We start from the raw sequence: 26,168 nt of genomic DNA on the forward strand, positions 1-26,168 counted from the left end.
TGACCACCCGTCATTCAATGCCTTCTACCCCAGGAAGGGGACGTGACTTTGGGCCAGGTGGTTCTCCTCAGCTGACACAGTCCCCAAAGTGGGATGGCAGCTGAAACCAATTGCTAGGGGCACCAGCTGGGGTAGTTAATCCCTTATGTCTGAAGTGGATCTGGAAGGGATCTCAGTGATGCAGAAGAAGGATCTCATGTACTGCTAATTCTTTAGGCAGCTGTTTTCTGAGACAGTTAATAGAATGAAAAAAAGTACCTGTTTTTGTTTCTTCTTATTGGCAAATAAACACCCTGAACATCAACGTGATGAGGTTCACCATAACAGTTCCAGACTGTTGGGGTCTAACGTACAATCGTGTCTTCCCTGTGCTGACTGCACCTATCAGTCATGATAGCCTTTTACCTAGGACTGCTATAAGGGGCTCTCAAGGCAAGTTGAAGAAGTACATTCACGCAATAAATTTGACTGGGAATCTTCCCAAGGAGGACGAGACTGCTCCAAGGAGCCCTGCACATAACATTTTGTAATGACATTAGGAGAATAAAAATGTAAGTGTGGAAGCATAGTGAGCTGAATTAGATCCCTGTCCTTCATCCTAGAAGATGCTGCTTCTTGTGGTGATCACAGTGCATGCTGGGAGCCTGCAAAGATGGATGTTGGCCACCAGTCCTTTCCACTCCGTGCACATGTGAAGATTGCTCTTTGATCTGTGGCTGTGACCATAATTTGCAAAGTCTGTCACTGCTTCCAACTTTTAGTTAGCCCAAAGCTTTGTTGAGAAAGAGCTGTCCCATTCCCAATTACCATACACCAGACTGATGGGTCAACTAAATTAATAATGCTGGACCACTCATTATACTGGGAAACATTTGCCCAAGCTATAACTTTGTCTCTTGATTCCTGTTTGGTTTCATTAACCTCCTCTTGGTGCCACAGCTAAAATGGCCGTGTAAGGCATCCTTATTTAATGAAGGATTGGCAAGATAAAGTGGTTGAACTGGGCATTGACGGGAGCAGAGGAATCGGAAGAAGGATGATTGTGGAGGAAGGGAGAAGTAGGTTAGATGGGGATGTGGTGAGGGTTAGATGGAGTCATATTAATTTTTCTCTTTTCTTACTTTCACCATATATTGGCTTTCTTCACATAGTAGCTGGCGGTTTCTTTAGGAGCTCATTTATAATTGTGAGCGAGTGTTAAGAGAAGACTAAGAGAGAAGAGGGTCATGTTGGTATGTAGTAGATTGGTTTTCTTTTAAAGTCAGTCTCATTAGCATGGGCTCATTTGCTAAGGACCGTCCTGCCCCCTCCATGGGTTTCCTTTCAAGGCTGTCTCTAGCTGTGTATTTGAACCAGCTGTGGTTTCACTGTAGATGCAGCTTTGTGGGTATTCAAGAACCTCCTTACGATATGTTCATTTATCATAGAATGGGTAGACTTACTTTGTTTACAGTGGGGACCCCTCCCATCCTAAGCCTGTGCATTTTAAGGTACATTTAAAAGCTTTTGTCACTTTGTTATGACCACCGGGCTGGTGAAAACTCAAGAGATAATACGTCTCATTTGAGAATTCCCCAAATTCCCTAACTTAGCTGGAACTAACAAGGAGAACAAATGGCTGTCCCTTTAAAGTGATAACCATTCTGGGTGAGTTGTTCTGTCGCAGGGCCTTCCTTTCCTGTAGTTGTGGTTCGCTGCGGGCCCCTGACAAGTCTTGTCATAATTAAGCTTTGTTGTCCTGGATTCCCACTCTATCCTACGACCTAAGGACAAGGTCAGCTTCCCCTGAATAGCAGTACATAGTGGCACTGAAGCAGAAGACCAGGAGCAGGGACTGGCCACATACGAAGCCACTGTTCTATCCTGAATTAATTTCCATTCCCTCCCCTCCCATTCTTGCTGCCCCACCCTCTCTACTTCTCTGAATTCCACTGTCCTACCAGGCTCCTCCTTGACTGTATATTGAAGCCAGGGGAGGGAGCCATTTTAAGCACCATTTTACCCTTAGCGGAAGGAGTTGCCCCCAGACGACCAGGCAGCTACTGTTTCGTTCTGGATCGCCTGCGGGGAATGTGACGAGTTCAAGCCACGTGAAGCACACACCGCTCTGGCAGAGCCTCGAGGGGCTGGCGGCTTTCGTTGCCCAATCAGGGTCTTTGGACACCAGCTGGATAGTTCCCAGCCTGCATTTTTTTTTTTCAATAGCGGTTGCCCAAAAAATACTCCGCGGTTTCTCAGCTGTACAACAATGTGTTCCCGAACTAAGAAATCACTGCATCATTTTTGTTTAAAAGCCTGATCTCTTGTAACCGTACTTTGAAGCTCTAGTTTGGGGGATAAAAAAGAACCTCCCCTTTGAATTAAAGACACAATTTTGTTAGCTTGGATTGTTATAAAATGGAGATGAACCATCAGATAGGCGATAGGGCCCACTGACCAAGAAAAGAGATGTCGTTACCCAGGAGGAAGTCAGGGGAAAATGGACTGAAAGAGAAGGACAAGGCTGAGAGGGTCTTCACTGTGTGGCTTCAGATTCTTCTAGCTGTAAGATCGAGACAAAATGCAGGGCTTGACATCTCCAAACAGCAGGTGAAATACAGCTTAAAATGGGACCCATTTAAAATGGCTTCTCCCTCAAGAGGTGGGAGGAAGCATAAGATGTTTAGAATTGACAGAGGGTTGTGTGCAATACACAGGTCAGACGGAGACCCGTGGCATTACATAGGTAAGAGAAAGAACAATCCTTTCTATGTTGTTCTCATATAAAGCTTAATCATATATGACCTTAAAGACAAGTCATTCTACCTTGCAGCTGACACGTACTACTTGTGCATTACTCCACCTACATACCTCATTGTCAGAGTAGAAGACAGAGAGAAAATTCCATGTGCATTTCACCTAACAATTATGTGTTTATAGAAAATCTTGTATTACAGCGTGCCTCCCTGCTAGCCATACCTGAGTACCACCCACCTGCTGGGCGACTGGAGGTAGATTTAAGGGCAGATTGATGGCATTTTCGATTCTTCACTCCGATTGAATAATACGTATCCCCAATTGATGAATCCAAAAGCCTCAAAAAATGGAAAGTGTGTGTTTGTGTTCATATAACTCCTTTGACAGCAAAACCTGACCTGAACTGACATGACGCCGTTTACAGTCTTTATCCCACTTTATGTGACCCTTCACATGTTTTGCTCTAGAAATACTAGCGTATTTGATTTTAGGAAGCTGCCTGAGGCTCTGCAGTAGCCCCAAGGATTTCAGACAAGAAGAGTATAGACCCATGTCGATCTTCTCAAGAGGAAGGTTTTAGGAAGGAAAGTATTACAAATGTTTGCAATTTAAACATATCCAATTTTAGAGGCATTATGTGGAAAGAGTAAATAATGAACACAAACCTTTGTATCCAGATGGTCCAAACTCTCCCTCACCATCTTCGTTTTGGTTTTTCTCTCTCTCTCTCTTTCTTTGTGTTCACGACTTCAGGATGAGTCCTCAATGTTCTTCCAGTTCGGCCCATCGATTGAACAACAAGCTTCCGTGATGCTCAATATCATGGAGGAGTATGACTGGTACATCTTCTCTATCGTCACCACCTACTTCCCTGGCTACCAGGACTTTGTAAACAAGATTCGCAGCACCATCGAGAATAGCTTCGTGGGCTGGGAGTTAGAGGAAGTCCTCCTGCTGGACATGTCCCTGGATGATGGAGATTCTAAGATCCAGAACCAGCTCAAGAAACTTCAAAGCCCCATCATTCTTCTTTATTGTACTAAGGAAGAAGCCACCTACATCTTCGAAGTGGCTAACTCAGTAGGGCTGACTGGCTACGGCTACACGTGGATTGTGCCTAGTCTGGTGGCAGGGGACACAGACACAGTGCCCTCGGAGTTCCCCACCGGGCTCATCTCTGTGTCCTATGATGAATGGGACTATGGCCTCCCTGCCAGAGTGAGGGATGGAATCGCCATCATCACCACCGCCGCTTCCGACATGCTGTCCGAACACAGCTTCATCCCCGAGCCCAAGAGCAGCTGTTACAACACCCACGAGAAGAGAATCTACCAGTCCAATATGCTGAACAGGTGAGTGTGGGAGGTCAGAGGAGAGCTTCCAAGACTGGGTTGGATGTTCAGAAACTGTGGGAGGGGCAGTTCAAGAGGTCTGAGGTTGAAGACTGGTGTTGGGGTGGCGATCGTTCGTGACGGTGGGAGACCCGGATCCAGAGCTCGCTGCGCTGTGTGCTTGTTCTAAGAAATGCAAAACATCTCCCTCTTCTCGACCACCTCCCGTGTGCCGGGTCTCACTCCGAGCGTTTCGTGTGTTCGACCTCATTTAACCCTCAAGGCGACAACTCTCATTAGGCAGCTTTTAAAAATTGTTTCATTTTATAATACAAGAGAATAGGCTTGTCCGAAGTCACGCTGAAAGTAAGAGGTGCAGTTTGGAGTTGAACCCAGGTCTCTCTGACCGCTACACGCCTGATCACTATGAAAGATGAGACAGGCGTAGAAATGAGGGAAGACCAGCCCCCTTACCTTTGGGACACTGCTGTACCGAGAGGGAATGGGGAATAGGGTCCATGGGTCTGTAGGCACATGAAGAGGATTTGTCCCTTGGTTTTTAATCTGCCTTTGCTTCGCCTTTCTCTGCCTTTGAGATTAAGTGCTGGTGTAGAGCAGCTTTGATGGCGGCTGTCAGTCTGGCTTATTGAACGAGAAGAAGGTGTGGGTGGAATCCCCCTCCCCCGACCTCACCTCAGAATCCAGCTACGATGGCAGCACATCCTCTTAGGGGCCATCGTGTGACCAAGTGGGGTAGAAAATTCTACACTGTGCTTTTGTGGTTTTGTTATGTGTATAAAACTGCTACGTGCGTACACTGTAAAAATTCAAACAATATAGAAGAGCTCAAAAAAAAAAAAAAAAAGTAAAAACGACCTTAAATCTGACTAGCCAAAACGGTCATTATTGAAATAATTAATGACTGTCTTTCTAGCTGTCTCCCGGTGCGTGTATACCTGTGTGGAGGTACAGCTACAGTTTTCCATAAATGGAAATATACCCAGACGTGCTGTTCAATAACCTGCCTTCCTTTCACTCAACAGTGTATTTTGGGTATCCATTTCACCTTTATTATGAACTATATCAGACATATAGAGAGAGATTCAGAAAAACTTAACCCATACTCAGGTACCCACCACCCAGCTTAAGAAATAAAATATTAGAAAGTGTACTGCAGGGAGGTTGAAATACATTCAGAGGAGGTTGAATGTGTACTGACTTGTACTTATTTAGCTTCTGGAAGGGACTTGGACTCTGTAGCCTCTTGTCTAAGCTCCTAATTCAGAGTTGACACTAAAACTCGTTTTTCTGTGGCTGCATCTGTGATCCAATCCTGCTATTCCCCCACCTTGAACTCTCTGCTTTCTCTCCCATCCCTAGTTATCCCTCCATGTTGGTACAGACCATCTTGGCGTTCTTCTTGCCTCCCTGGCGATTCTGTCTCAGGCTTTACCTGTCTCTTAAATATGGGTGCTTCTCCGGGGTCTGTCCTCTACCCTCTTTTCTCTTTTCTTTCTGTTTTTCTGGCTGCGCACTGCGGCTTGCAGGATCTTAGTTCCCCGACCAGGGATAGAACCCGTGCCCTCGGCAGTGAAAACTCAGAGCCCTAACCACTGGACCACCAGGGAAGTCCCTAGACTCTCTTCTTTTCTCCTCCATTGCCAAGAATACAATCGATGTCTGTAAGTTCCCCCAGACGGACATCGCTGGCTGAAACCTCTCCCTTGAGCCCCACGTCCGTCTATGTATGACCACATCTGTTCCTTTGGACGCCATGCGCCCTAGAACATACCATACCCAAGGCTGCACAGCTGTCTCCTCTCCCTTCAACCCTCCCACCCTCTTCTAGCCACATTGGCAGCGCTTATAAAGGGTACCTCCTGTTACCCAGTCTCCTAAAGTAAAAATGCCCAAGGTGTCCTAGATGCCATAGCCCTGACCCCGCATAGCCAGCCGTGGCCTTGTCTGTGGGCTCGCCTTGGAGAGCTTTCACTTATTTTCATCCCCGTGCCATCGCCCAGTCCACCTCTTTCTACTCGCATTGCTGCAGGGCCTCTTAAATCTCTTCTGGCTTCCAGTTCTGCTTCTTTTCAATCTCCTTTGCAGCCGGAGTGATCTAAAATGAAAATGTGATTTCATCACTTTCTTGCTTAATACCTTTCAGCGGCTTTTCATTGCTCCTATAATAAAGTCCCATCTCCTTAATGTGGTTTATAGAGCCTTCCACAGCATGAGCCTTCCTAGCTTTCCAAAACCGTCTCCCGCCCCTCGTCGCTTCAACACCGCCTTCCTGCCACGCTGAACTTCCCGTGTTCTCTCTCCCTCCCAGCTCCTACTGCTGCCTTGAATGTGCTCCCCAGGCGCCCCTGCCCAGCCATACACAGATGCACGTGCCCCTCTCCCTGCCTCCTTCTCTGCATCCCTCAGGATTCAGTCTTGGCGTCCCTTCCCCTGAAAGCTGAGCCCTGGACTAATATCACTCGGTTACACGCCTGCCCCGCCTCCTGTGCCTTTCCAATAGACGATCGTCGTTCTGTGCTTTATTATCTCTCTTCCCTGTAAGTTCTCTGAAAGCAGGGACCCTTCTGTCTTCCTCATTCTTGTGGCACCGGGGAAGACACCTGGAGCAAACGCATGATGTCCTCCGAGTTGCTGAGCTGCCTGGCGCCTCCCTGCTCTACGGGAGCGTCTCTGTTCTGCTCCTCTTTGCAAGACAAGGGGCACCTCCTTTAAAAACTTACTACAGGGGCTTCCCTGGTGGTGCAGTGGTTGAGAGTCCGCCTGCCGATGCAGGGGACATGGGTTCGTGCCCCGGTCCGGGAAGATCCCACATGCCCCGGAGCGGCTGGGCCCGTGAGCCATGGCCGCTGAGCCTGCGCGTCCGGAGCCTGTGCTCCGCAACAGGAGAGGCCACAACAGTGAGAGGCCCGCGTACCGCAAAAAAAAAAAAACAAAAAACAAAAAAAACTTACTACATATTCGGTTCTGTACATTCATGTTTTCTCCCTAGTTCAGTTTATTTTCCCAAATATTTGTTCATTGAAACCAAGATGAGCGAACAGAAAACGTCTGCCGAGCAACACAAGGAAATCGAGTGGGTATTACATTGGGGTTCATACATGTGGTTCAGGAATGCCTGCTTTTACCTTAGAGCTTCCTCTGGGTAAGCAGCTCTCTGAAGATAGTATCTCCCATTTGGCTTACTTCACATCAGACTGTAACTGTTATCTCGGAAGGCAGGTCTCTAACCACTGTATCTTTGGAACCACCATTGGTTGTAACCTTTGTCGCCATCTCTTATGGCCCCTCAGGAGGGTGGCTCTCCTCGGTCCTCTGTACCCCGTGCTTAGAGCTTATTGTCAAGAGAACCGCAAGCGCCCACCCCTCCATCTTCTCAAGTGCAGCAGGTCCTAAAAGGAACAAGGACGGCGCAGCAGATTATTCATACATTCCTCCAGTACCAGGGCAGAGCAGAGAGAGAGTCCACCTTCCCTCAGTGTCCCAAGTACACTGTGTAAAGGTCTCACCAGACTTACCAGAGCGTTTCTCCACCAAGCTGTCTCCTCTATGAACCTTCTCCTCTGCCCCGGTTCCCCGAATCTTCCAGGCTTCTCCACCTGACTGCCTGCTGGGCATCTCCTCTGGGCTGTCTCCCCTTGTCCACGGACCTGCATCCCTCACTCTTCCCCATTGTCTTTTCCTTCCCCTCCTCCCAAATGCAGCTTCCCGTGGTTCTAGAGTCCAATTCCTAGCCTCGCTTAGCATTTTAATATGTTTTTCTATCAGGACCAGGAAGGATTGGGGTTGATGAACAGGGACTCAAAGGAGGACAGCATTCAGCTCATCAGTGAGACTCAATTAGGCATCCTCGGTCAGCGGTCCTCCTCCTTCCCCTGGTCGGAATTCAGCCCCTCCTTCAGAGCTCTGGTCTCACTAGGGTCACTCTTTTAAATAACAGACCAAGCAGCCACAGCGGGAAATCTTGCAAATAAAATAGTTGCAGATGCTTAACCGTTGCCTTTGGCTGATGCTCCCCTCCCAGCATCATTAGCAGCAGCAGCCCCAGGAAGGGTCCTCAGGACGTACCTGGGGGTGACCCAGCCAGGGATGGCGCCGGAAATACAGAGTCGGGAAACATCTTCTGGTCTCACTTTCTGAAAACCCAGTAGCATTCACAGGCCCTGTCGTCCGTCCCCAGAAGCATTGCAAGGGGAGGGAAATCCCTCATTCATACCTGACCAGACTGTGGCTTTCTTTCCACGCGAGGGAAGTTCCTAAGTCTAGATTTCGGGATCACAGACAGGAGATTCTATGATATCCCTGAGTCCTAAAGAGAGACACATATTTGAAGTGATGTACTTGTTAGTTATGGAAGGAAAAAAAAACATCCTCAGAGAGGATCCTTAAAATGAACTATTTCGTTCACTGTCCAGTGAATGCTATTTGTCACGTATCAATCCAGATTCCTTACAGATAACTTCTTAGCTCTTGGAAGCTTGGCCCACTATAGACTTGGAGACTGTCTCCAGATAGGCTACAGGCTGCTGGATAAGGCTTTTTACTAGGGTTGCAAGAAAAATACAGAAACCCAGTTAAATGTGAATTTCAGATCAATGACAAATTTTTTTTTAGCGTAAGTGTGCCCCAAATATTGCATGGGACATACTGATTTTAAAAGATAATTTGTTGTAATGTTACAGGGCTCCGGAATTTTTTTTTTTTTTTTTTTTTTTTTTTTTGCTAAATATGACCGTTCTACTTTGTACCCTAAGAATTCATTTTAATTATTAGCATTTATTAGCATTCATTTATGCCTTATTAGTAAATGTAGTACAGAGCCCTTATACCAAGACGTGCTGAGAGCATTTTATTCCAACTGGGAACTTTTTTTTTTACTTTTTTACGCGAGCCTCTCACTGTTGTGGCCTCTCCCGTTGCGGAGCACAGGCTCCGGACGCGCAGGTTCAGCGGCCATGGCTCACGGGCCCAGCCACCCCGCGGCATGTGGGCTCCTCCCGGACCGGGGCACAAACCCGCGTCCCCTGCATCGGCAGGCGGACTCCCAACCACTGCGCCACCAGGGAAGCCCCCAGCTGGGAGCTTTATTTGGTTGAAAGAGTTGGAGAATTTCTTATGCTGTGCATTCTCGAGGTGAAAGATCTTCTTAGTTCCCGAGAAAATTCTGAAACCCTTTTGGTACGAGATGATCTGAAAGTGTTTAGAAAGTGGTCAGACCAGTTGTCTAAACTCTCCCTTACCCCTCTGAGCTAGAGAAGAATTGGTAGCTGTTAATAGGCCCATGTCTATATTTTTCCTTTATCACTTCCTGGAGGAGCAGTTCCTTCTCAATATGCCTCCAGTACTTGGCCAGTGCGTTTCTCTCATGTAGTTGGTGGCATGCCTGCCACTCACCTCTGGACTCTCTTTCTGTCCTGGGGACCCAGAGCTCCTACTCTTCATACATGGCAACTTTGGGGACTTGTAGAAAGAGCAGTTGTTCTTTGAGATGGCTGGATCTCAACATGGCAAACCTCTTAGGAACCTTGCCTAATTATTTTCCCCTTGTGTCCTCAGGTTTCCTACTCAACAGTTGCTTTGCACTATCCCCTGCTACCCCCAGATTCTTCCTTCCCCATGAAAGTCACCATCTCTAAAGGCCAGAATCCTCCTCTGGCCCAGCCTTTGAGAGATGAGGATAACCAATGTGAAGAAAGGTGCTTTGTTAGGTTCTTATTAAAAGACCTGTGATGGGGCTTCCCTGGTGGCGCAGTGGTTGAGAGTCCGCCTGCCGATGCAGGGGACACGGGTTCGTGCCCTGGTCCGGGGGGATCCCACATGCCGCGGAGCGGCTGGGCCTGTGAGCCATGGCCGCTGAGCCTGCGCGTCCGGAGCCTGTGCTCTGCAACGGGAGAGGCCACCACAGTGAGAGGCCCGCGTACCACAAAAATAAAGAAAGAAAAAAAAGAAAGAGCTGTGATGAACACCATCTTCCTTTAACCTTGGGGCAGATGCCACATCCTTGAAACTATTGTATTAGCGGGATTGTTCCCATGGGATGCCTCCTTGACTCTTGGCCTGGAAAGTGCTGAGACGTTAAGAAATAAACGAGGAATTGAGTCAATTAGTTTTTTAGACACCATGGGCAAGATTGGCTTGGTCGTTACCTATCTCTTAGTTGTTGTTAAATATTCGTGGAGTGCCAAGCGCAAGCAGATTTACGGTAAGGCAAACATGTATTATAGGCTGACTTAATATAATTTACATGTGAACCAGTCAAAAGTTTCCGTGAATGCATAGCTATAAGCGGACTGTCAGGCATGGTGGCCTTTACCTGATTAAAGAAGTCTACTAGAATCTAAGGAAATTCCCATTTTTCATGTGAAATGTTCAGTAAAGCAAGACACAACCTGTGTATATAGAGACAGACTTTATCTGCCCAGTGGTGTAGCAGGAAATATAAATTTGGGAAAATAACTGCAGAATCTAATAACTATCCCGAAAGGCATATTCACTGCTGATTGTAATTCAGGCAAAGCAAGCTTGTTCATGGAGCAATGACGGAATGTGAGCATTATTCAGCTCTTCTGTCTGTCTGTAGTCTTCCACCTTCCTCATGTCACATGTATAGATGGTCATTTCAGCAAGTGATTTTGCTTCTTTCCCTTAAATTCAAACCTGTGAAGAGCAGGCTCGCTGCTTAACACTGAGACCCCTACATGATTCTTTCCTTGGTCACTATTTAATTCTAGAGCTGACTTGCAAAATTTAAAACTTACCAATGACATCTTTGGTGTTTCTTTCTTCTTTCTTCTCTTTCATTTCCCTCCCCCTCCTCTTCCTCCCCCCTCTTTTTCCTCCTCCTTTTAAAAACTATTTACAATTTGGAGGAGAGGGCAGGAGACACAGAGGGGGAGTGAGTGGGAAAAGAATTCCATTTCACCGAGGACAATTTGGAGCGGGGGCAGGATGCCCATCTGCGCTGGGCAAGAGGACACAGGTGGTCCAGTATCCATGGGAAGGAATAAGATGGTCTTGAAGAGGAAGGAAATGAGAGCAGAGCAGGCCAGTGGCTCTCCATGGAGAGAGCAGACAGGCTCATTCTGAGAGTAGACTCTGTCTCAGAAAGCATGTGGCTTGGTGACGATGGTCAGAGTTAAGAAGAGGGTCATAGGTAGATGCTCAGAAGCAGCCCCATTGTCAGCCGGGCTGGTAAAGCTAATAACTCCACTGTTGGTTGCCGTCCTGAATACTTGCTGCACACGCGGCATTGTACAGTTACCTAATTGGATCTTCACAAAACTCCTGTTCCACACAGATGTCCTCAGGAGACGTTTTCTGATCACCCTTTTTTAAAAAAATTAATTTATTTATTTATTTTTGGATGTGTTGGGTCTTCGTTTCTGTGCGAGGGCTTTCTCTAGTTGCAGCAAGCGGGGGCCACTCTTCATCGCGGTACGCGGGCCTCTCACTATCGCGGCCTCTCTTGTTGCGGAGCACAGGCTCCGGACGCACAGGCTCAGTAGTTGTGGCTCACGGGCCCAGTTGCTCCGCGGCATGTGGGATCTTCCCGGACCGGGGCACGAACCCGTGTCCCCTGCATCGGCAGGCGGACTCTCAACCACTGCGCCACCAGGGAAGCCCTGGTCACCCTTTTAAGGGCAGCTTGCCCTTCCCATCCTCCCAAGCTCCCTGTCCTCTCCTGCTTTACTTCTCTCTGTAGCACTTATCGGACATATTGTATATATTTTCTTTTAAAATATTTTGTTGTCTCACTCTCCTCATTGAATTTAAGCTCCAGGAGAGCAGCATTTTTTTTTCATCTCTGTGTTTTCTAGCACAGTGCCTGATACATTGTAGGTACTTGATAAATATTTGTCCGGTAGAAGCATGAATGAAGGCAGGAGTCATTATCCCCATTTTATATGTTTTTAAGAAACCCGAGGCCCATGCTTGGGCAGTGTGATGCCAGGACCTGGCCTGGATCTGCCTCGGGGACCTGGATTTCAGCCCCTCACCCTGCTGCATAGTAATCAAGCTTTAAAGAAACCTTGGCTTCAAATCAGAGCACCGCTGCTGGGAGAGGCCTCGGTGCTCATCTAATCCAACCCTTTCAAGTTACGTATTCTCACGGGATAGAGGGTAGGTAGGATGGTGAATGGATTTTACAAATGTGAGAACAGAATCTCAGAGTGGTCCCTTGTCTCTCAGAGGCAGGGCGGGCGGGGGCAGAACCCAGGCGTCCCAGTGGCAGGAGCGGTGCTCTGCAGAGAGCACGCCACCTCCCGGCTGCCTGCCCGCGGCCTCAGGGGGGCTGGCAGGCAGCCAGGGCTCCCCTGTTAACCTTTGCCTCGGTCTGGCAATGTCCCCATGATCCTTGCTCCCTTGGTTCTTACCCAGACAAGGGTGCAAATTCACAGTTAATGGGAACTGAAGCTGGTGTTATTTAGGAACTGAGTGGGAGTTATTTCTCCATCTGCTGTCTCTTCCCACCAGAGGATAAAGGCTGGCTGAGTGGCGGTAAGGATGGGGGCGAACTGCCAGAAAGCGCGAGTGCCGTCATTTATGGTTACAGACACGGGCTGGATGGCTGAGCGGAGGCTCGACCACAGCCGGCCAAGGTCAGCCTAACAGACACAAGCTTCTTGAGAGCAGAAGTGGTTCTGTGGCTTTTGCATCTATATAAGACCTCGCACATTTTAAATAAATGATGGTCTGAGCCTTTCTTTCTTTCCTCTCCAGTGGAGCTGACATGGATGGGTAGGTGGTCATCTCCTGGAAAGAATCCTCCAGGACCTGATGTGGCCATTAAGGGTAGGGAGGAAGCAGGGTGTTGAGCATGACTGACCTTCAGAAGGAGTGGCTGAGGGATCTGACCCAGCGCTGCAGACAGGGGCGCGTAGAGGGGAGGAGGCGGCGGCGGCGGCGGGAGCTGGGGTCGGGGAGCCCTCCCTGGACCTTCAGGGTTTCATCAGCGGCTCTTTCTCTTCCGGGAGGGCCCGGCAGGGTCAGCGTGTGCAGACTGGCACCAGTCCCCAAGCTGGGCCGGCTGGTCACACATGAAGGGACTGCTGCTGACAGATTAGAGCCCCTGCTGCTAGAATCTGTTCCCTCTTGTTCGGCCGCCAGCAGCAGCAGGCGGCCGGGGGCTGCTGACCGCCTCCCTCGCGGCTCCGGCTTTGCTTTCCCTCATTCACTGCCGCCTCACACCGCCCCTCACCTTTCCTTCTTTGTTCTTCCCTACCTCTCCATGGGGTGTTCTCTTCATTGATCTCTTGCTGCCCCTCTTCTTCTCACCAGCTTTCCTGTACAAGCTTTAACGGCTTTCCTGCCTTTCACTTTCTGTGGTCATACATGACCGTGTGGAATTCTTGCATGCACACACACACACGCACACACATCCAAGTGCACATGTATTAGATATCCAGACAGCACGGGTATTTGTATGTGCATTGTCATCTGTCAAGTGGATAAAGAATTATTCAAAGAACTGGGTGAAAATACTTTCACATAGGACATCTCCCCGCTTCTTCCTATCGCTGAGACCATTTCGCTGATGGCATGCGCATGGCTGCGGATGGGACAGAAGCTGGGAAGAATCCTTTAAAATGGCTTGCCTGCAGTTAGTGCTGGTGAATATCAACAAGGTGTTTTCCATCCACTCTGATTTCATTTTTAAAATCTCTATGGCTGTAAGGATGGTTGCTAAGTAACCTTAGCACATTTACTGTTTGGGCAAAGGAGATAAACTTAGTAAGCAAGTGGGTCTATATAATTTTAAGAAACTCATAAATGTCTTCTTTTTCTGAAGGAAAGATCTTCCCTGACAAAGCAGCAGAAATAGCCGTGGAAGCCACACTGTGACAATATCATATTCATGCTAAGTGGTCCTTTTCACCATTCCCTGAAAGAGGTCACACATGAGGTTGTGTGTCAAAGTACATTGAGTGTTTGACATCAAACCAGATGACCAGAACCTTCAAGTCATTCATGATCATGGCTAATAATGATGAAAATAAAAGTGACGATTTTCATACGAGGAATCTTCATGCACATCGTCTCACCAAATCATTACAACAACCTGTGAGGGCTTTGTCTACTCACTGCGTAGATGGACGGTGGAGACCAACAGAGAAAACTCAGATACTTACTTTCTTTTCATTTTCCCAGCAGCATTTCCAGACACTCCTACCTACTTTTTTTTTGGTCCTTGAACAAAAATCTATCAGGAACTTTTGTTTAGGCAAAAATAGCGCAATAGAATGTCATTATAATGTAGTCCGTTATTACACAGATTTTAATAATATGTCAAATTTCTCTCATTTTGACTACGTAGAGAAAAAGCCAGGGGTGTGTGTGTGTCCCACAGGCTATGCAGGGCCATTACTCTCACTGCTCTGTTTCCACAGCTTACATGTGTTCACACATAGACTTACCTCTTTTACCTGGGAGAGGAGGGGTCACATATTCAACAGTATGATGTTGAACCACAAAGAAAGTAGAAAAGGGCTTTGAGCTAAAATCACTGACACAAAATTCTTGCCCTAAGATGAAGGTGGCTTATTTTATCTCAGAGTTCATTTACTCTAATAGTATACATACGTCTAAGACACTTGTGGGACAGTTGGATTAGATGTGGCAGAGAGTGTCAGTAACCCAGTTTCAGCAAGATATGTGAGCATATTTAGGTGGTTTGTCCAGAGCTGGTACGGTAGCTGCCTGGTCATCAGGCCCCAGCCTCCTGCTAGCTTTCTGCTCTTTTGTTTATAGGGTATGTATGGCCTTCATCCTCATGCCCAGGATGCCTGCAGAACTCCAGTTTCAAGCAGCAGGTTGAAGTTAGAAAGGAAGGAGGGCAGGCTCTTTCCCTTTCACGGAGATTACCGTGAAGTCCCATACTTTGCTTGTAGCCCATTGGTCAGAAATCAGTCAGTGGCCACAGCTAGCTGCAAGGGAAGCTGGCCAGTTCCATTTAGTTTAGTTTAATTTAGCTTTTGACCTGGGCAGTAATAGGCCCAGTTAAAAATCAAAGTTCTCTTAACTAGAGAGAGAAAGTCAAGGCCGTATGTTTGGTAAGCGGCCCGTGGAGTCTGGAGATGCTTGCTTACCTGATTTACCAGATGACAACAGCTTAGAAATAACAAACACGATGGGAATATCAGGTAGGTGAGCTGACAGCATTAAGAAATAAACAGGATGGTAAGGTGCAGAAAGTATTAGAAAAACCCACCGAAAGACCTCGACAGGAACGTTTGTCTAAGATCATTTGGGGCAAACAGCCTTATACTCCCCAGAAAGCATATACCCCCTTTACAGCATCCCTGTAGAGCAAAATAGCACAGTCATTGTTAGGTCATCAATAAGAGCTTAAATTATATTGATTATCTTTGGTTCAAGAAGTCAGCGAATTCTACAATACCTGTCTGAAATTTTCCATTTAAAAATGCTTCTTGTAATCAAGAAAAAGCTTGATACCTAAAAATACTAAGCTTCATCAATTTAGAAAATTTACTTAAAAAAAGGTTACTGAGTGACTGCTGTGTGTCAGGTGTTTTATATCGCCTTATTTAATCTTAAAAGTACATTTCAGAGGCATTATGACTTCATTTTTCAGAGAAAGAAACTGAGATCCAGAAAGGTTCAGTCGCTTGCCTACTTTCCATACAGGTAAAGTCGGGACTCAAACCCAAGTCTTGATGGATTCCAGGTGTACTTTGCCCCGTGTGGTCCATCCTTCTGTGGCTGAGGCTGCGGAGTCAGTTAGGCATCAATGTGATGTCGGTGAACACATCATTAACCTGCAGGACAGGGTGGTTTTGTAATAGTTTCCTTTCTTGGGCACTCTGCTGAATTCGTGTCCTGAAGCCATGATAAATCCGGAAGCAGCCCAGGAACAGAGTCCCTTGCACACGTGTTAGGGATGTTCCAGACTGTTTCTTTCTTCTGTTCCAGTCTGTTTCTTTTTCTCTCCATCCTGAAGTGTGTCACGTCTATATTTACCAGCCTTGCTGTGATCTTTCTTACACCTTCCTCTTCAATTAGAAAGGATGATTTTTTTTTTCTTATCTTAGTCCTGTATATTCCAGAATCCTTTAAGCCCACATATAAAGAAGCAATAACTTGTAGTCTTGGTGGACCTGAAAGTCCTTTGAACTGAAGTGAGAGCAGACTTTCTGTTTAAGATTCGCCAAGGCTCCTGGAGGTTACAGACACAAGGAAATCACTGTCAGGGGCGTGTAATAAAACGAAACAAGACCTTGGCCTCTGTCATGATTTACAAATGTCCTCCAAGGCCACTCTTCATTTTTGAGAGGTCAGATAAGTTTGGATTTGTTTAAGGCTAATACTTGGCCAGAGACTAGAGAAAAAAAGCAGTGCTGTTGGGAGTGAAAGAAACATGACATGGGGAGGGTAGCTTTTCTGTACTTCCCAATATCACATTCACTAGTTTTTTGACTCCCTCTTATGTCCTGCACCCTGTGCTGGGTGCTGGGCATATAGACGACACACCGTCCATTTGCTTGTCCTCACGAGGAGCGGGGCATCCACAGAAAGTTCTTTCCCTTGCTGGTTTGAACTTATTTTTCTTGTAACACAAAGTGAATTGCTTAAGAGGCTAGCAGCACGAGCCTAAGAAACCGAGATCAGAATTTCAGAATCTGTTTGTTAAAAGTATCAAGAATTTCCTGATACTTCTGACACAAGGCAGGAAGGATGTCCTCCGATAGAGAACAAGATAGTGGAGTGGAAGAAGAGAAAAGAACTGTTCTAATATCGCTGATGCCAGCTGAATTCTTTGATCTCATTGTCACAGATTATTAGCCACCTGCAAACTCAAAACCTCATAAAAGAATTTTCTTTTGAAAGAGATCAGAATCTCCTCCCCCACAAACACACATGCACTTTGTGTGCTCACTCACCAACAAGTTTAAAAATAGGAGCCGCGGTGTTGCCATGACTCCCAGTCTACTCAGCAACCCTCTTCTCCCTTTGATGTGAATTTACTTCGGTGCACAGTTGACCAAGGCTCTGGCTCAGAGCGGCCTCTAGCGGCTCAATCCTTAGGGAAGCACTTCCTTCCCGGATACCAAAATTGACCCAGACTAGCCAAGCTGAACACTTGTGTGTTCTGAACCATTCTCCATGTGATTGGCTTTTTGCAGACTCTCAGCCACGAGGAGCAAACCAGTCGGTACCTACTGTGTGCTCAAAACCATGGGGAACAGTCCAGAAGCTTGGGTCTTGCTGGGGGAGTGAGACCTGCATCCCACAAACATTTTGAGAGCCGCCGCAGGGCAGCTGGGGGTAGAGGTAGTAATAGAGAATGAGGTAATTCATGGTAAACTGTGTTTGCTGTGATCATCAGAAGTTAACATTTTTCTTTTCCAGATAAAGGAGGCTTCTAAAATGTATCACCTGATGCTGGTTTAACAGCCTCAGGGAAGTACTGATGTGCTGACTTGCTCCCATGCTGTCTTCAATTCCCCGTGTTTGCAGCTCCCTGTGTCCGTGTTTCTCAGTCCTGACTGTGTGTTAGAATTTCCTAGGAAGGTTTAAGAAACTGTGTACAGATCCTGGGGTCCCACCCTGCAAAATTCTGATTTAGGTGGACAGGAGAGGGTGAGGGCCTGGGAACTGACATATATTAAAAGGCAGCCAGGGTTGCAAATCACTGTGTTCAACTCTGCTGCCATTTTTGTGGCCCCAGCGACCAGAATAGGGTGAAAGGCAATGATAGCATTTGCGTGAATTTGAACTTGGTGTTAATGGGAGAATTCTTTCCTTTAATTCTCTCCTGATGACCAGTCTAAAAATTGTGATCCTTATCAGCACTATGAAATTTAAACTCTGGAAAAGGTAAATACAGGAAATTCTGGAAGGGGTACATACAGGTATATACATTGGTGGTCCTCTTGCAGGCGGTCATGCTTTCCTAATGTGGTTTTTGGTCCTTCTGCTGGTACTCCGTGTGTCTGTTTTGTGCACAGAAATGAGTCTCCGTCGGTAAAGCTGGCAGCCTGGGCATCAAAGCAAATCTGACTTTAAATGGCATTTCAATTCCCCTGTACTTGGATTATAAACGCAAAAGAAACAGAACTTTAAGGCTTCAAATTTGATGTCTGCTGGCCTTGACGAGAAATTGAGGCTTTGCTAAATTTTGGAGCACACAAGTGGTTTTTAAAATGAAAGTTATTAGCACTAGAAAATGATGTTCTTTGTATTACTACACTGTTATTACATTTAATGGAATTGCTCCCTGAAGGGCTACAGAATGAAAGGAAAAACAGTCTAGAATGAGGAAGACACGGGGTGAGAGGTAAGATAAGAAAAAAGTGGCGGGCCATCTTGATCTTACAGCTCTCCCCCCGGAAGCTAGGGGAGCTCTCCTTCAGGGCAGCCCACTGCGTCGGGCTTGAGAATGTTCTGGTGTGGGTTTGCAGGTGATTTCATCTGACGGCTGTGAGCAAGTAAGCAAGACAGGCTGAGGCATAGCTTTGGAATTGTATTGTATGAAGGAAGGACAGAAGTCTTCAGAATTGGGTGATGCCATCCATCTTATTAAAGACTCTGCATGGCATAAACTGTATGTTTGTCCAAAGGGATAAGAAGAAGAGAAAGAAATGCTCCATTATTGTCGTTAAAGCTCTTTGTGATTTGTGAGTGAGAGCCGTGACAGTCTCCAGACACACGTACCAAGTAGGTGATTATTAGGTGCTTGTTATCGCTGGCCTTGACCCCCGTTTTCCAGCCACCCTGCCATCTCTCCCATGTTTATCACAGAGGTGCCTGGCTGAACACATGGCGTTTTGCAGCATCAGACTTGGGCTTTGTTGAATGAACAGGAGGGAATGAATGCAGAACATTTGTGCTCCCCCAAACTCCAGGTTTCAGATCTGGGCTATTAAATGGAGCCTTCTGGTGTCTCTACACCAAGAGCATAAGAGGAGGGAGGAACTAATCACTATGGAGAAGCGTTTATTAACTGCTGTACAACGTGTGTACCTCTTTTGGGCCAGACCAGGCATGTTCTAATATCAAGCTGGCTCCTCAAGGTTGGATTGAGAATGTCTCACGCAGGCGCGGTCAAATCTTTATTTTGCATACGCCCAGTGACTGGTGCTATAAGTAGGATTATGTGTTTAGCTGTTTGTTTTTAAGTATTTAGAGGTTGTTTTTGTTTTTGTTTTCTGGATTTCTTGGCAGGGACGCACAAGACAATTTTGGGTTCTGCACTGGAGCTAAAGGGCAGGGAAAAGGAGGTGTAGCTACTGTCCTGCACTGCGAACCTCAAACAATTATGGACCCGTGGCACTTAGTGGCCGAGAGCCCGTGGCCATTCTTAATGTTTCTTGTGCTGTACAGGGGTTTCCTTTTCCTTGCTGCCATTGTTCTCACGTCAACTTCATTTCATCCTGGCTCTTTGGTGCTGTCTTCAGACAGCGAGGAAAAGGTGGACCAGAGTTAATCTCCCCAGAGCAGCCCACTGTGCTGTCTTACGTGTTGAGTCAAAAGGGTAACCTAAAAATTATCAAACTAAGTGAAGTAAGTCAGACAGAGAAAGACAAAAACCATATGATATCACTTACACGTGGAATCTAAAATATGACGCCAATGAGCCTATCTACGAAACAGGAACAGACTCACAGACGTAGAGAACAGACTTGTGGTTGCCAAGGGGGATGGGGGTGAGGGAGGGATGGAGTGGGAGTTTGGGGTTAGCAGATGCAAACTATTATATATACGATGGGTAATCAACAAGGTCCTACTGTATAACACAGGCAACTGTATTCAGTATCCTGTGGTAAACCATAATGGAAAAGAATATGAAAAAGAAAATACATATGTATAACCGAATCGCTTTGCTATACACCAGAGACTAACACAGCACTGTAAATCTACTATACTTCAATAAAACAAATTTTTTAAAAAATAGTAAATTGGAGAACTTTCAAAAAAAAGCGTGACCTAGAAACTCCATATGCTCTCCTGGAGGGGCCGAGGGTACAACCAGGAGCTGAGTGGTGCTTCCTTTTCCTCTTTTCTGTGGGAGATGATAGTTCATGTGTCTCGGTGTCAGGAAAACTGAGACATGTTTCTTTTTCCACTGAAAAGGTAAAATTGGAAAGTGGGAAAAGAAAGCAAGTACAGCATTGATTCAGGCTTTAAAATCTTTTGGGTCCCTTGTAAAGGACACACATGCTAAGTCTGTCAGCCCTGGCAGTGACACGTGCTTCAGATTGTGAGCTTATCTTTTTTTTCCAAAAGAAAAGAAAAATGCCTGTCTCTCCCATTCCTTCTGAGCACTGGGAAAGGATCCTACTTCTCCACACTTGGTCATACCAGCTGTCGAATCAGTCACTCTGGTTATTAGTAAGCAGCAGGGAAATATGTCTATAAGAAAAGAAATTGACAGGAGATATAAAGAAGGAACAGGACATATCTGAGGGAGAAGAGACGTTTCAGAAATAAATGAGACGGGGGCATGATCCTGTAATGCCTGGGTGCTGAGAGCATGATCGCAGAGCCCGCAGAGCCTGCCGTCGGTCCAGCCTGCGCTGGCCCTTCCTAATGGAGTAGAGAGAAGCATTGTGGTGGGGGAGCAGTATGTTTAACATGCAGCAGCGTCATGCCTTGCCGGCAAAATGAAAACCCTGCCTTTGTGAATTCAGTTAAGGGGTGTGTGCTCCTGAAAGGGGGTACGTGCTCAAAATCCCTCAAATGTATTCTGCTTTCCTTTACAAAGAAGAAAGAAACAAGGCCGATCAGAATGACAGTGGCCCCAGCAAGCATCTGCCGGGACGTTGAGGTCTGGTGGCTGCTTTGGGTGGTGGAAAGCCCATCACCTTGGCATCCGTGCTTTTTTGGATGGAGCCGTTGCCACTGAAGACCTCAAAGTGGCTAAAGCGGTCTTTCTCCAATCAAGTTGGGGGTGAGGAAGAAGTTGCCACCCGAGACTCATTGATTTAAATAAGATCTCAGTATGCTGCAGATAATGAAGAATTGGATATCTAGAGCAGAAAGCTAATTTTCCCACCAGTCTCTATGGTTCCCTTCTATCTGCTGGATGTGATATGTTTCTCAGCAAGCCATCAAAGACCTTGAATATCTGGGTCTGACTTTTATGAGTGGGCTTATGTTATTCAACTGCCTCCCTCTTCCAACTCCCTGCCTGGCCCCAGCATACCCTGCTTGTGATCCAGCAACACCCAGTGACATGACCGACCATTCTCTAAATATGACAGTGTTTTTACTGCTCCTGGCATCACATGGGTTGTACCCTCTAATAGTCCTCTTTCAGTTCCCTTGGTGGATACATGACTGTCCCTTAAGATCTAACTCAAGTGTCACCTCCTCCATGAAGTCTTCCCTAACAGTTCCAGACAGAATCAGTCATCCCTCTCTTTGTGTTCCCATAGCCCTGTGTTCACACCGCTATTATAACAAACACTTAGATGTACCAGCAGTTCAAATGAAAAGTAGATCTGAGCGCACCCGAGGCTGGGACTGTCTCGTTCATTTTTCGTAGCCACTCCAGGACTCAGTGCCTAGAAGACTCACACATTTTTTTTGCTGTTGAATGAGAGTGTGAACGAATCAATAAAGATGAAAGGTGGGGCCCATGCATGTGGAGTGAAAAAGTGATCATTCTTTTTAAAAGTTCAATATGCTATCCTTCACGTGTGAAGGGGATTTTTCTGATTCGTTGGCAGTAAAGTGTAGGCTTTGGACTAGTTTCCAACATTGGCTTTATGTGCAGAGTGCTCACGTGACCTTCTGCCTTCTAATCAGTCACGTGGACTTGGAAACGATTCCTCGCTGCCCTTCGCTTCTTTTATGTAATAGTCAGAGTCCAGACTTCTTGTATGGCGTCCCGAAGTTGTCATTCTTTTCCATAGCCACTGCCCTCATTACCTTGTGCCCAGGTGCTCATAACATGCTGTTCTAGGTCCCTTTTCTTTCCCATCACAAAAATCATCTTCTACCCACTCTCAGGTTTATATTTTTCAAATATCATTTGGATCATTTTGCTTACGTGATGAAGGACTGATGGGGGACTTCTTTTAGCCAAATTGATACTTAGCAGTCATCCTCCCTAGATAGCAAGTTTCTGCTCTCAGAATCTGATCTCAGATTACTTTCCAAAAGGGACTTCTTTTCTAGGCCTGCCCCTCTCTTTACCATGCAGCAATGTGGTCTCTAGAGCGAAAGGGGCACTGTGCTGAGAGCATGCCTCTGTTCCCAGCTTTACTACCCATTAGCTGTGTTACAAGTCATTTTACCATTTCAGACTTTGGTTTCCTCATCTGTAAAATAATGTCTTGGGGAGATGCCTGCCTGAAAAGAATTTGGAAAAAAATGAGCCCTGTGTTCCTTCTGATTAGGTTCGGTTCTTTGATTTTATGAGGTATTGAACGTCTATGTTCCCTTCCAACCCTGTGATCAAAGCTTGAATAGGTTTGGAATCCAGAACCGTGGCTTCATTCCTAGCACACGTTATACAGCAGCTGACCAGGCACCAGGAGGGAAACGAAGAGTCAGGGCCTGTGTGTTAAGCCTGCGTTTTGCATGAGAACACACCAGAAGCTGTCCTTTTTCAGCTTACTTTTAGTTTTCCGTTCAGCTAAGCTTTTGACTCACTTGATAAGAAAAATAAATGGGCCAGATTTTATTTTCGTGGATCGAAAAGATTTATTTTGTATTCTTCAAGCCTCAGCAAACAGTAACCTGCAGTAATTCACAGTCTAGTTGCCCAATTCTGAGCCGTCCGAGCTCCACGATTCTGCTTTCCTCTTCGCAGGCCCAATTTTGGGTGGAGCGTTTTCTTTTTAAGAAACACGATCTGAAGGTGAACAGGGTAAAGGTCAGGACATGGGCCTCCAGGTGCTTCTTGTTGACTTTTCTTATTTGCTGGTGTTCTACTAATGAACTGTTCGGCATATGCCGAAGGTTGGATTTTCATGATACAATCCCTTCCACCTTGCCCTCCGCTTTCTTCACCTCAGAGGAATGGCGCAGTTATCTTTCTGGTTGCATGTGTCAGAAATTTGCAAGTCATCTTTCCTCTCCCTCAAACGCTTCATCTAATCAGTTTTCTAATTTTACTGGTTCTATAGAAAAATATATTTCAAATCTGTCCACTTTTTCCCATTTTTCCTATAGTCCTAGTTAAATTAGACACACACACACATATGCGATCATTTAATGTTTGTGTCTTTCTCAGACTAGACTGTTAGCTCCATGTTGGCAGCAGTGTGTCCGTCTGTCCCACTCACCATCACACTTTAATACTAGACACTTTAATTGGCTCAGAGCAGGCACTTACTAAATATTTGAAAATCAGTTAATTAACTTAAGCTAATTGGAAAATTAAGCTTCGTATTATCTATGGATTTGATTTCCTCCGGGCCTCTGGATTATCTGTTTAAGACTTTGTTTCAGGTCCTATTCTTGGAGTCTGTGTTTTTAACAAATAGTGCAGTGTCTGCTCTGCTCAAGGAGCTATAGTTGATGTGAAGGACATCACAACAATAAAGACATGTTCTGATTCTCTTCAGAACTTGAGTTCAGTTGAAGAAGCAAAGGCTACATACACAAAATTGTTGAGTAAGAGTGTAAGACACATGGACATACATACAGTACCAAACGTAAAACAGATAGCTAGTGGGAAGCAGCCGCACAGCACAGGGAGATCAGCTCCGTGCTTTGTGACCCCCTAGAGGGGTGGGATAGGGAGGGTGGGAGGGAGATGCAAGAGGGACGGGATATGGGGATATATGTATACGTACAGGTGATTCACTTTGTTATACAGCAGAAACTAACACATCATTGTAAAGCAATTAAACTCCAGTAAGGATGTTAAAAAAAAAAAGTGTAAGACAGAATATGATGAAGTGCCTCAGATGGGTAATACAGTTCATATGCTACAGTCAAGGAGTGTTATCTACATAGGTTGAAGTTGCAGCCTTGAAACATTGTGGAGGAATTGGAGGCAATGGAACTTGACCTAGACTTCAAAGAATGTAGAAGGTAGAGGCCCAAGGGAAGGTGACCTTTCTCCAAGTGGGAACGGATAGCATGAACAAAGATTTGGACTTGACACTGAATGTTCATGTGAGGGTTATATTGGGATCAACTTCATCTGAATGGACTTGTAGACAACTAATGGGAATAAGCGTGGGGTCACTGTGGGACAGAGTTGTTTTTCTGGAAAGGCTAGAGTTGGAAAGGTACCATATTGGGAATTGGCATCTAATTGTGTGAACTTAACCAAGTCCTTTAGTCTGTTCAAATCTCATTAAAACAATAGCATGGTAAAGAGCATGCATAAATAAAAAAGTAGGATTACATCAACGTTTAACTAACACATGTTATATTTCTGTGAAGGAGTTGAATTAGACACCACCGGGGTATCTTTCTGCTTCAGAATCTTCTCTTTAAGAAATAGCCTGTTTAGTTTTTGAATCCCTGCTTTGGGCTGAATGAGTGTGACTGCTAACCAGTATGTTATGAAAAACCCTGAAAGCTAGATTAATGTCATTTAACTTTATCCTGAGAGGTTACTGTAGGAAAGACTCGATGAAATGGTTATGTTGAGAAGATTAATCCCGTACCACTATATGAAAGGATGGGGGAAGAGTAGTGAGTGACCCAAGGGTGGGAGACAAGTCAGACCTACTCCAAATGCAAGGTGACCAGAGCCAGGATTTTGGTGGCCTCAGAGATCGCAAGCGAATTTTGAAGAATGCTATTTTAGGATCTAGTAATGTCCTACATAGAGATAATACAGGAGATAAAATAGTCAAAGCTGGCTTTTAGGTTTTGAGATTGAAAGGCTGGTGATGAATCAATGGAAATGGAAAAGTTGAAGCAGAAACCTGTTTTTCACAGAAAATATGTTGAATTCTGAGCTGAGGGCAGGACATGTCAGTGAGCATGTCCTGCAGTGTCTACAGCTAATCGAGTCTGGAATGTGAGGTTACAGATTTGAAATTCATCAGCATAGTGTTGATACAACTGTCAGTGGCCAGCTGAGAACAGATCTGCTCTTTCAGGAGAAGAGTACGTAGAGAACGGGAAAGTGAGATTCGGGCTGAGCCTTGAACACCCAGTACAGTTGGAGGGAGGATGAGGCAGAATATTCAGCAAAGGCCGCAGGCCGGTGGATACAGGGAGGGAGGCTGTGGTGATCAGCTCTGTAGAGGGCAGGCTACTGAAGCCGAAAGAAATGACTTTATGAAAGCAAAAGGTGGGCTTCCCTGGTGGCGCAGTGGTTGAGAGCCCGCCTGCCGATGCAGGGGACACGGGTTCGTGCCCCGGTCCGGGAAGATCCCACGTGCCGCGGAGCGGCTGGGCCCGAGAGCCATGGCCACTGAGCCTGCGTGTCCGGAGCCTGTGCTCTGCAACGGGAGAGGCCACAACAGTGAGAGGCCCACGTACTGCAAAAAAAAAAAAAAAAAAAAGAAAGCAAAAGGGATCAATAGTGTCCAATATGGTAGAGAAGGCAGGCACATGTGGTCCATACATAGCTTTTATTTCCTCTTTTTTACCATTAACTACCATTGATCAGGGATTGATTGTTTAGTTTTTTGATTACTCATGTCGGTTGCCTAATTTCTGATAAAGGATGATCCGACTGGCCAAGACGGTGGAGTAGAAGTATGCTGAGCTCATTTTATTACTCTGTAAATAGCATAGGGAAAAACTTAAAGGGAAGGGAAGGATTCAACCATTTTCTCTCCATTACCAGGTATATGAAAATGTTGGTGGGCAAGGAGCTTATTATTGACTGTTGGTAAAATAAAGTTTAGGCCCTTGCACGATATAGGAAGCCAGAAGGGTCTCTCAACATCTGGGCCCCATACTTATCTGCTGAGCAACCTTGGCCAAGTTACCTAACCTCTCTGAGCTTGCTTCTTCATCTGTAAAAACATGGGTAGCACCAAAGGCTTCCTATTGTCTTCATACTGGTTAAATGAGAATGTATGCAAACTGTGTACAGAGGACCTGATATAAGTGCTCGAAAAACGTAGCCATTGGTTTTGTTATCATTGTCTTATTCTACTTGTTTTATTGGACTGTCCCTGCTCTACTGACATTAACAAT

General features: G+C 45.9%; 1 protein-coding gene across 2 annotated transcripts in view; it reads left to right on the top strand.

The window, feature by feature from the left end:
• Positions 1–26,168, top strand: part of GRIN2B (glutamate ionotropic receptor NMDA type subunit 2B) — a 426,141-nt gene that overhangs the window by 234,121 nt on the left and 165,852 nt on the right. Inside the window, exons 6-7 of one of the 2 annotated variants that reach the window (XM_060165411.1) lie at positions 3,490–4,092; positions 20,812–20,948. In XM_060165411.1, coding sequence (XP_060021394.1) covers positions 3,490–4,092 — 603 coding nt within the window. In that variant the 3' untranslated portion in view covers positions 20,812–20,948. Of the gene's footprint in view, positions 1–3,489; positions 4,093–20,811; positions 20,949–26,168 lie in introns of those variants that run through there. The other variant, XM_060165410.1, reaches the window with a different exon arrangement.

The sequence above is a fragment of the Lagenorhynchus albirostris genome, chromosome 11, assembly GCF_949774975.1.
Source record: "Lagenorhynchus albirostris chromosome 11, mLagAlb1.1, whole genome shotgun sequence".
NCBI classification, from domain to species: Eukaryota; Metazoa; Chordata; class Mammalia; order Artiodactyla; family Delphinidae; genus Lagenorhynchus; species Lagenorhynchus albirostris.